The sequence below is a fragment of the Morone saxatilis genome, unplaced genomic scaffold (genome assembly GCF_004916995.1).
Source record: "Morone saxatilis isolate NCDOM2014 unplaced genomic scaffold, NCSU_SB_2.0 Contig23, whole genome shotgun sequence".
NCBI lineage: Eukaryota > Metazoa > Chordata > Actinopteri > Moronidae > Morone > Morone saxatilis.
The window spans coordinates 606707-619032 of NW_023339796.1; the positions used below are offsets into that span (position 1 = coordinate 606707).

General features: G+C 37.3%; 1 protein-coding gene across 1 annotated transcript in view; it reads left to right on the plus strand.

The window, feature by feature from the left end:
* LOC118334404 (tomoregulin-1-like) overlaps positions 1-11480 on the plus strand; it is a gene marked incomplete in the record, with an annotated part of 73852 nt that extends 62372 nt beyond the window's left edge. The window contains 4 exon segments of the mRNA XM_035670306.1: positions 230-289; positions 4807-4930; positions 6107-6268; positions 7719-11480. Of these exon segments, the coding sequence (XP_035526199.1) occupies positions 230-289; positions 4807-4930; positions 6107-6268; positions 7719-7803 (431 nt within the window).
* Positions 11481-12326: the final 846 nt, after the last annotated feature.

The window sequence follows — 12326 nt, forward strand, 5'->3', positions numbered from 1 at the left end:
CACACACACACACACACTACGAGACAGCAGATAGGAAGTCAAACATTCAGGTGATGGCATTTCAGACTGAGCAGAAATTATCATCCTGGATGAAAAGGCTAAAAGGTTTTTTTTTCCAAGTTGAAAAGAGACAGTTTGTTTGTATTTATTTGGTTGACCTGTAACTGTAACAATCTGTCTGTCTGTCTGTCTGTCTGTAACTGACACTGTCCATCTGTTTCCTCCACAGCTGATAAAGAGAAACTGGGGAAGAAAGACGACAGCAGTCCTTTCAAAGTAAACGTCTTGGGTAAGGAAAGACTCTCATTTTTTGTAGTTTTTGTCCATCATTCTCTCAGGAATAATAGTTAATTAAACAAATGTTAGATGTCAGACAATACAAGCATTGCAGTCGGGTTGCAGCTCAATTTGCTCACAACGAGCATGACTTGTGATAAGTTGATTGACAGCAAGATATACCAGTTGGCTCACATGATTCCCCAGGTGGTCAACCCTTTCTCCGGTCAGGAAACCGATGCTGGGACATTCTGCCAGATCTCTGATATTAAAGGTCCAGTGTGAAACATTAAGGAGGATCTACACTATTAAACATACTTACATTTTGAAATTAACAAGAAAAAGTTTTGCCAACCCATTTTAAGGAAAACTTTTTCTTTTTAGAAACAGAAACAAAAAATCTGAAAAATCGATCACTTTGAAAATTATTTTATTTGAGTGCATGAAAATAAATAGCTTCACTCACTTTTATGAGTTTTAACTACAATACAAGTTTTTCTTATATAAACTAAAGAAGAAAAGTAAATTATCCATAGTATTAGTTTGATTACTCAAAAATCTAATGATCAGAAATAGAATATAATATTCATAGTTAGAGTTTCATTAGTGTATAATCACGGGTTAAAAAAACAAACACTGACTCGAATTAAAGTCTGATGCATAAAACATCCATCCACCTCTCAGACCTGCAAACCCGTGGCACGATACTTTCTGCATCAGCACTGAATCACATCATTAAAACAAGACTAATGGTGTGTTCCTACCAAACACAAAGCAAGTTTACTCGTGGGGTCATTTGTATAGTGTAGTAAACATTCACCCTTTAATCTGGTTTACTATAGCAGTTTGAGAATTAGCTGTGATTTAATTGCAATAAACTGAACAAAATGATGCCAAAATAACTACATCATGATGCAGATTTGTGAGAAGTCTTAATTAATACTTTGAGTGGTCTGTCTGAATAGAGTTTGGATCGATCAGGTGTCTGCTAACTTAGTTCATAGTAAAGTAAAACTAAAAGCTGGAATCAAATAACAGAGTAGTCCAACCATGTAGTCCAACTTCCTCTCTCACTTTTCTCCAAGCAATCTCCTTTTTTATGGCACTAGATGAAAAGTCAGTTATTACAATTCATCTTGAGGCGACCAGGAATGTCTAAACCAAATTTCCAGGCAATCCATCCAATAGTTGAGATGCTTCAGTCTAAACCAAAGTACTGGACCCACACACAGACAGTCATCATCATCCCTGGAGCTACACTGCTAGCGAGGCTGGAAAAAATCACTCAGCACATTAACGCCCCCGGACACTTTGTGTTAATTTGTAAGATTATATAACCACGTCGTAAATCCACTTTCCTGCCTCTAATGGTAAAACTTCCTGTGGCCTTTTAGCAGCCTGTTAACCTGCATCTGAACCTGCTGAGGAGCAATAACCGCAGGATAAAACGTAATGAAAATCTCCTTAACACACAGTAATATCCTCACGGGGGGGAAACAAAGCAGGAAAATCAAAACTCTCACAGCTCTGATTCTCTGCTGCTACTGAACATAATGTGAGTACACGTCTTTAAGCCTGAGAGTTCTGCAACGCTGTAATTTCGCATAAGTAAACACACAGATTAGTGGAGAAGAACGAGGACATTTTGCGGCGTTAGCCACCCTGCTGCACGATGCAAGTGTGGAGTTTGGAGATCAAAGAGGAGATGAAACAGAATCCAGAGGGTTTTAGTATCTGCAGCTCACTGTGCATTGATATCAGGGACTAAAACGTCTCAGGGGGAATGATTCCTCCACAGCTCCGTCAGTTCCTTCGCTTTGTATTTTAACTCGGACTAAAAGACGGACAATAGGAGGATTGGATTAAACCGCTGCATTGTTAACAACACAAACAGTGAAGGACACAGCAGCACATTTCTGAAGCTGATAATGTGAGACACAAGAGCCAAGAAAGGCTGCGTTCACAGGCGCTATGTTCACATCTGTTTATCTGAACTATGCAATGTTTCCTCCTCTGGTTCGTCCATCTTCATCAAATAAAACTCTGTACAGGACATGTCCTTCAAGTCAAACTCAGTAATAAATGAATAAAACCACATTATGTCCTTTTCTTAACATGGACTATGTGCTTTTATATCTCAGGGTTCCCAGAGACTTCCCAGAGGGAACATTTTTTATTTAAAACACAGCTTACAGTGAAAAAATTAAAAATTATAAAAATTATAAATGAACCAAGAAGTCAATACCCTTGTATAACTCAAATCCCAATCTCACCCATAGCCATCTAACTAGCAAGGTTGGCTTATCAGCTAGGAGTTTTTGTTCTTAAAAATAGGAATTATGAAGTTGTCAAATTATTACACAAATGTATTAAACATGTTGGGATTTATTCATATTATTATACATTTTATAATCTTAAAGTCTTATTCATTTATCTAGAATTGGCCACTTTTGATATACACATAACACAAAAACAACTGACTGACATCACATTACCATCACAAGAGGCAACTGTAAAACTGTTGACAGAATACCTTGAGCTGCAAACAAGGTTAAATGTGGACTATTTTTGTCATGAATTTTAGACCCATGGAGGATTTTTTACCAGAGCACAGAAACCCCATTTTCTTTATGCACTGGGCAAGCAATTTAATTTAAAGAATATTTGCATTTTCTTAAGAAAATGTGTGTGACTGCTGCATCTGATACCGCTGCTAGCTGGCCCAGCTTCTGATGTGTTCATGCTTCACTTCTGAAGATAACACCCCAAATCAGTTGTAATTGAGTAGTGTTCAAGAAATATGGCAGGGTTTTATTAATGGCCACAAGGTTGAGGTACTGTCGATAGAATTGAATGAATTGTCACACACATGCAATGTGGCTTTATGTACAACATTCCCAAATTTGGTTGCAATCCAATTCAACATTGAAGAATTATGGCCCGTTAAGTGCATCGGGCCACGCCTTCAAAAGTTTTGTAACCTATTACAGACCAACCAACAAGTGAAAACTAAAAACACAAATCGATAAGTCTTGATCATCTAAATATGCTATGTACCGTTTTTGATGAAGAATAGATGGAATATGTGCCAAAAGAAGCAAATCATGTCACACAATTATTTCATAAAAAATATTGGAGTTCATATTAATAATATAATTTTTGTTATTATTATATTTACAACACTTTCCTCTGCCCTGTATATACAGCACGGTCCTCTGCCCTGTATCTATAGCATTAACCTCTGCCTTGTATCTATAGCACTCTGCCCTGTATCCGCAAAGTAATGTTATTGTGTTTAGTATTTGGGTATACATTGTACAGTTTATCAGTTGTACATTGAATACAACATGAAATATGCTTAAGGATAAACATTGGGAACCACTGCCCTATGCACGATATTTTGTGATCATTTCTGTGTCACATTATAATCATCTGTGTTTGAGGGGAAAATAACATCTAAATGTGGGCTCTCAAGCAAATTACGGTCATTAATATTTTGTCTCTCTCTGAGCTCCTCTCGGGGAAGTTTGTAGGAAAGTGTTGGAAAGACTCCCAAGATGTTCAAATGACACATTTGTTGAATCTGTAAATGTAACATCACTAATTCAGATGTGAAGGTATCGTGTTACTGTAGTTAGTGATTATCCTCTTTGTAAGTTAACGCTCTGGTTTCCGTAACAGCAGCCGAAATAATCCTCTGTGAACAGACTGAAAACCAGTTTGCTCTACTTGAAGTGAAAAACTCAGGTTGTAAAAATAGTGCAACTCTGACTTTATGAAACCAATGAAACTGTTCTTCATAGTCTCTTATAATCTTGACAATTAGACAGTTCAGTTTGATGAAACAGCACTTATTGGGCTTTCTTAGATTTGTAAATCTCCCAAACTTCCTGTTAATCGTAAATGTGTTAAACAGTGAACTTTAAACTCCTACTCACAGGGTTTGTTATTAAAGACTTTGCTCATGTTGATGTGAATTTTTTTGCCTATCAGTCATTTTAATGAGCAGTACAGATAGCTTTGTAGGCCTTTTCTTTATTGGTGCAGTGAATTATAGTGAAGAGACGGCTGTGTGTGATTGAAGAACCCTTTAATGTGCAAAGCATTTGTATTTTATGATTTATCTGCACATAGAACAGAGACTGGGGTCGTCAAACAACAATTCTGTAGCTACAGTTTTTGTTTTGATTTTTCCTACAACACAATTACTTGATATTTCAGTATCGTCATTTATTTTCCAGATTTATATAAACATACATATGTGTGTGTATATTGATTTTTATCAGTGTTCTTAATTTAGTATAAGTTTTAACCATACTGTAATAATCACAGGTCACAATCTGGTTTGTTTTTTTATTTCTCTGGTAGTCTACTGTTATTTTGTGGATGGTATTTAGCTGCTTCTGTGACTTTTTAAAGGAAATAGATTTTTTAAGAATGAATAAGACCAAGTAAAACCATGGTTCTGCCCTCCAGCACTCACCAGTACACCAGCTGATTATCCTGTCATGTTTATTTTTCCCCAATCAGAAACCAAAGGTCTCGACCACGGTGACGGTTTCTATGCTGGGATGCCGATCCCTTGCGCCGACAGCTACGCCGGCTTCTGTGTTCATGGGAAATGTGAGATCAAATACAACATGGCCACCTGCAGGTCAGTGACCACTTCAATTGCTACTGCTAATGCTACTACCACTGATGTTAATAAACCTGCTAATCCTTCTGTCTCTCATACTGCTACTACTACTACTGCCACTGAAATTACTACAATTATTATTTTAATTTTATTAGTTTGAAACATGTCATCACTGGCATTTCAATGATTTGTTTGTCACAGGTATCAGTTAAGTGTTAATAAACCAGTGGTGGTATATCTTTACTTCACTAAAAGTAGTACCACACTGAGAAAATACTACTACAAGATCTGCATTCAAAACCATACTTAAGTTTTACTTAGTATTGTCAGCAAAATGTATGCAAAATATGAAATGTAAAAGTACTCATAGTGCAGTAAAATGTTCCCTGTTAGTGTTTTACTATTATATCTGATGTTTTTGGATTAATATTACTGCTGCATTAATCTGTATGTTGCATTTTACTGCTGTAGATGTTTATGGTTGAGCTCACTTACTCATCTATATACTGTTGGTAGGTTGATCTACAGCAATGCATCATATTCAATAAGATCATCATATGTTTGTAGCGTATCTTTGTGGAGTCTCTAAAATGTCAGAAGAAATCCTGTTTGCACATTTGTGACGATGCATTTTCCAGTTAATAACCCTAAATAATTTATTTAACTTATATAGAAACACTTCATCCTTTTGTTTGAATGTACATTCCAACTCCACCGGTACAAGCTGAGCTTCATTATCTTGTTGCTCAGTCTAAATGAGCATTTAAAAAAAAGACTTTTACAGAATGAGTCCTGTAGATTTTAAACATCAAATCCAAACTTATGTTTCAGTTTTACATAACAGACATGCAGCGACATCGTGTCAGATACAGGTCTTGTTTTTCAGTACCTTTTATGTGCCTCTGACAGAAAAGATGTCTGCTTTGACCATAGAGTTTACACCGACCACGTTGTCACTGGTGCTTTACACATGACCCTTTTTTTTTTACCTGCATAACTAGTGGTTCAAATGATTATATGTTGGGCTGACAAACACACAATCATTTGATGACCTGCCCTCCGTACTGCACCTGAATGCATCCTTTGTGACCTGATGAAGGGCTAATGCTGATAAGATGCTGCTTTTACTGCACAACCTTGGTAAACTTCCTTTCTTTGTGTGTTTGTGTGTGTGTGTGTGTGTGTGTGTTCCAGGTGTGATGCAGGATATAAAGGTCCTCAGTGTGATGAGCCTCAGGACTTCAATATCCTCTATGTGGTTCCCAGTGGACAGAAGCTCCACTACGTCCTCATCGCCGCCATCATCGGCGCCGTGCAGATTGCCATCATCGTCGCTGTGGTGATGTGCATCACAAGGTAAGGCGGCGAAAGAAAGAAAGAAAGAAAGAAAGAAAACCATGTAAAAAAGACAAAAAATAGTTTATGAAAGTATATTTCAGGTACAAAATGAAGCACATGAAGAAAACAGAAACTTAGTTTTAATCCCTTTGAGTTAACAGGAGAAGATGGAAGGAAGGAAGATGATAGTGAAAAGACGGGTGGATTCTCCACTACAAAAGTGTTAACCTATGGAAAAATATATACAGTAACAACACTTTATTATGCTTTATGATAATCCACTCATGCATAGAAACGCAGTGTAATAATAACTAATAATCTGTGTGTACCAGACATATTAGATTATAGAGTAGAATATTATTTAGTATTTTAGTTTGTGTTTTATGGTTGTAGAGACACATTTCCAGGTGTCTCTGCTGAATGTTGTCTGTCTCTGGACAAACAAACTGAAACTAAAGACAGAAACAGTTCAGACAAACAGCTTTGAGCATGCCGCCTGTGAACGCAGCCTCGTTGTTCTTCCGTCACACAGAGTGTAGGTGTGATGTCTGTCAGGATGGAGCTGCTGGTGACAGTTGAGGCTTAAAGCTGAGGAGAATTAAACAGGATTTGACTTGGCCTCGTTTCTCTCTTCTGAGGCGGCAGACAGACTTTACTCCTTCACCCTGAGGAGGAAATAAAATATCCGTCTCTCTTTGCATTGTAAAGGTTTTTGGCAGCTGTTTGACAGTAAAACAACCATCTCTTTTCATTAACATGTTATACATATATACAATGTGAACACACTACTCCACCTACACATTACTACCAGGATGTATCCCTCTGTCTCTCTCAGTACACTGCAGTTTGATCTCACTTTAGAACCAACTTTCAAGTTTTTGATAAGTTGAAATTAAATAAATTCTGAAACATGATTACGAAGTATTCTACCACTGTTTTTATCGTCCTAAAAATGTTCTTTTAATGATCTCCTAAATGTTTCTTAAGATAGGAACTCTGGACTGTCTTGGATAATGTAATGATCATATTGGTTGATGTTACAAATTTGAAGTGCAACTGAAATTTTAGCCTGTTTAGTCTGTTAGCTTGGAATGATGAAGAACAGCTCTTGAGGCTTGCTCAACTGCGTTTTGGGAAGGGTCAATTGCGTGCCAGGTGCATAAGTCAATAAAGTTTTCTTTTGGAACAGTACATTTCCTAAGAACAGAACAATTTAGTGTCTGAAATATGTATATGTAGACGTAGGGGTGCACAGGCATGAGAAACCACAGAAACAGTTCCTTGCCATTTTACGATGGCCCATTGTTCCAAAACCCCAATAGTCCAAAAATTGCCCATTTGTCAGACAGCCCATCCTGAAAACATACGCCCATTGCTCTGAAGGCCCATCCTATAATCTGTTTTTATTCTGACTGTAAAGAGTTTAAATAAAGTAAATTAATGATTCTCGCTCTGTGTGTCTCTTTAGGAAATGTCCGAAAAACAACAGAGGTCGCCGGCAAAAACAAAACCTGGGGCACTTTTCCTCGGACACTAACTCCCGGATGGTATAGCTGTGTTTCTCGGGGTTCTTTTTGATAAGTTTTTTCTATACCATAATACCATTTTTTAACGGTAGATGTGTGGTATTAATTTTTTTTCTCCTGGGAAATCATAAAAAAGAAGAACAACAATATTTATTTAAGGGGCCTTATTTTCCCTCCTTTTTTGCTTTTGGATGGAATTGTTGCGCATAAATTTGCGCAATCGTGATTTTTCTTTTTTTGCCGCAAAACCAAGTACAAGGAGCCGAATCGTGAAAACCCACTGTCACTTTACATCGTCACTATGTCTGATGTCTTAATTACTTTACACTGCTTCATTAGAGGTTTTGTTGAATGCTTTATAAATACGGTACCTTTGGTAAACTGGCTAACAGAGTAATGTCTGCCCCTCTGGAATGTGCTATTTATTGAAAATTATTATTTCTACGGCCCTCTCCATTTTACTTTTTATTAATAATGTGCAGCTGATCACCAAATGCAGTTTGTTTTTAATTTTAATGTAATGTTTTGTAGGAGGTGAGTGGGGGCCAGCCAGTGTTTACACTTATTCTTTGGTATGAAAGTCCATGTAAAGACTTCACTGTGTTCAAACAAGCTAATAATTTATTATTATTGTAATAATAATTTTAGTAGTTTTTACTTAAAAGTTTTTATGTTAACTTTTGTTTTTAAAAATTCTAGCTCCTGTATATTCGCATGACTTGTGCAAACTGTGTACTGTGGTGTAGTTTAAACTTTTTAAAAGAAATGCCGACGGCCTCGTCGCCGCCTCCATGTCAGAGCCGCAGAGATCAGATGTAAGATGGAAATCCCAAAAGCCGGACTGATGAACGGAGGAAAGGTTTTAGTCGGTGTTAAAGAAAGGAATGTGTAATGTTTGGAAAAACAGTCTGCTGTCTTTACCTTCACCACCCAATAACAAAAAAGGACACTTGTAGTTATCATTGATGGTGGGAAACATTGTACAAGTACTTCTAAAACCACTTTTGCTTTGACAAGGATCAGATTTGTGTTGATTTTTAATGCTCAGAGGCAGAAATGTATTTGTATCTTCGTCCGAAAATCTGACTTTAGAGGATTGTAATGAAAGTGTGTCAGCTTTTAGGGGGTTTGAAGGACTGACTGCAAACAGAGGTCAACTCTAAATGATATTTTTATGTAACTGGAGAGAGTCTTGGTTGCTCAAATGGCTGTAAACAAGGCTTTTCTTTGAATGTGAGCAAATAATTATCTTCATTTCCTTTGTTTTAGTTTTGCATTTGTTCCTCAGCGAGACATTCCAAGCACAGAGGATCCCTTACAAAAAAACTGTAATAATTCGATAGGTAATATTGAAAACATACTTTACAGTGCAAATATTACTTAAAGACCCCATTTCCTTCTGGTATTAATGTGATCAGAAACAGGGTTTACAGATATTAGTGGTGTGCAGCTAATTCACTAGTCTTTTAGCATATTCATATTATGGAGTCGTTAAACAGTGAAGACAGTCAAATAAAATATGTAGAAAGTCACAAGACAGTGATTCAAACAACAACCGTAACAGTATGTCGACAGAACTTTACATCCAGTGAATGACATTGTCTTTTCTGTCCCTTGTGTCTTTGTTCCCTTTGTTATATTCTGTAGGTCAAGTTATGATTTTTTTGTGCGTTTTATATCTTTTTCAAGATTTTCTTGCAAATTGTCACAAACCTTTCACTGAATTGTCTTATTGACCACATTTCAAATTCCTCTTCCGTCCCACCTCAGCACTCTCTAACTGTTTAACACTTTTTACATTTGAGTGTATGTTTTACAGCAAACCAATTATTGTAACGTCAATCGATCATAAACTAAACCTTCTAGCAGCGTCCAGTGATGACTCTAATGAGACGACCTTCTGAGCCAGAGTCTGGACGTTGGGGAAATTTAGCTCACCTGGTCTGGTTCATTGATGGCGTATAATTAGTGGGCAAAGGAGAGGCCTGCTCAGAGGGTCGTAAGCTGTAATCATGAAATTACTTAACTTCATTTCTATGTCAATTAATCTTTGATTTCCAATGATACAGCCATTTGTTGATGTTCAGTATTCAGAAGGTTGAAGAAATTCTTTCTTACTCTGTAGTGTTTGGTATCTGGATGCAGAAGCTGACTTGTAGTATATAATACATCAAATTGTACAGCAGTATTTAAACCTCAGTCTGATTAAGCTGCTGTAAAAACCAGTTCATGTCAAGGCGTTGCCATATAATTTTTTATCTGGCATCAGAATTGTCACAACTACGTCTATTTGTGAAAAGGTCTGAAGGTCTGATATGATGTGAACACAGCTGGGGTATTTTCTGAATTAGGAACTTGTAGGGAACTTAACTATGCATTAAGTCTACTGCCATTTACTCCACTTTGTAACTAGTTAGGCTATAGAATAATAACAGCTAAAACTGAGACTAAGAAGTAGAGAAGAACTTTAAACTGAAGCTACATGTGATTATTAAATTAGTTTGGGGATAGTGAATGGGTAAAGATAGTGGCCCTAACGTCCTAACGTACCCGTTCACGCCAGCATTATAACACTGAAAGTTTGGACCAAAACCAATTAATTTCAAAGGTATTGTCTGGATAAATGGATTAGGTAGTGCAATTAAACTAAATCCACACTGACCTTTTGTATGGAGTTCAGCTTGGGTGAGCTTTGACATGATGAATCACACTATTAACCAATAACAAACTATGTTCATAGAGCTGACCTTTAAGGTAACAGAGAACCCAAGAATCCAAGGAAGAAGCTATAACAATATCTGTGTAGCACCATGTAGTTTTATATAACCCTGCTGTGCTGGAGTTTTGACTGCCGGTAGTACAAAAAACTCTCCAATTATTGCGTTAACTTATTGTTCGATTAGTGACCAAGAAAGTTTGTTAACTTACTGCCTGCAGTGTTGGGAGTGACACAGTATAAAGTAACAGGGTACTGTAATTCCTCCTCTTTTGGCTGTAACTAGTAATGTAACTTAATTGTAGGCTTGTTTGTCTTACTGGAAAAGTGGACAACTGCAGAAGTCAGCAAACAAAGGCAGCACATCTAAATGCATCACCTGACCTTACAGTGGCCAAAGAATGCAAGCTTTAAAAAAAAAATTAAATCGGGAGAAGAATCATAAAAAACAACAAGCCCCAGAGGTCGAAAGATAGTCTATTAAACTAAATTTAAATCCCCAGAAAATAAGTAGCATTCCCAGTGATTCAGTATTAATGCTGCTATCAATGATAATCTGTATTTTCTTGTGCATGACTAGTAGAGACGTGTCATTGAGATGTGTCACGTACCTTACCGGTTCAGTAGGGAGGGATGGCCCAGTGGTGACACCAGATTTCTTTCTCGCTGTGTATCCGTGGACGAGGAACTGAAACTCTGAGGCTGTGCTGAGGTCCAAAATACGAGTTCTTCTCTGTATGTTTATAATTCTTATTTTCTGTCACAGGAGTTTTTCTGTATCGTCTTCTACGTCTAGAAGTCGTAGGTCAGCCCCCCTACCCCCACCCCTCCGCTGAGCAACGTGTTTATACTTGTTGTCGACCATCGCAGTCGTGACTTCTCTAAATGTGACTAGAATGTGTTTGACATGTTAATATTCTGCATGTAGACTTTGAGAGGCTATTTTTGGTCTCTGACAAAATAAAAAAGGAACTGTTTTTTTAATGTACGCCAGAGTGCCGATCTGTCATTTGAGTGAAATGTTCCTTTTTCTCTCTTCGTCCTGTGAGGTTTGTCTTGATTGGACTGTTTCTTCTTCTGACACTACTCTCATTTTTTTCCACTTCCTGGGACAGATTAATGATGTTTTTTATAAAAAATATTGTGTGTGTGTGTGTGTGAGAGAGAGAGATTTCACTGCTGAAACACAAATTATTGAGATGACCTGTGTGATCAGTCACAGGAGACGCTTCAGTTCCTGCATACAAAAGACTTATCTTTTGTTTTTGTTCTACAGAGACACTGTGCCCTAATTCCATACTAAATACTACATTATGCAGTATACACCATCTTCTTATGTTGGCAGTGTTTACAACAAGAAATCCATCTGTAACATTGTGAGGATGTCAGTCCTTTTAGAAAAAGCATGTGAACTAAATTTTACTTGAGTTGACAAATAAAAAAAAAACTGGTCTTGAAATAGTGTCAAGTTAACAGCTTTAAGTTCCCTACAAATAATGAACTTGTCCCCACCAAAATGTTTAAAGTTATAATGCGGCAGACGTTTCAGGAAAACTGTCAAGCATAGGTATTTTTTAAAACAATTTATGTATTTAGGCCTTTCATCCATATGCAAACTGCATTTTAGGTCACTGAAAACTGACCTTTTGGTGTGTTAACATGTTAACAGGGAAAGAGGAGTCATGGTACGTGTCTACAGGGGTGTTTGCACACAAGGGGTCATGCAGCTTCCCGGCACTGGACGCTTGTAGTCACAAAAGCTACACACAACTACAACTGCACAAACAATGCACTGACTGATCAACCACAGCCAAAGACTACATCTGCATGTGGA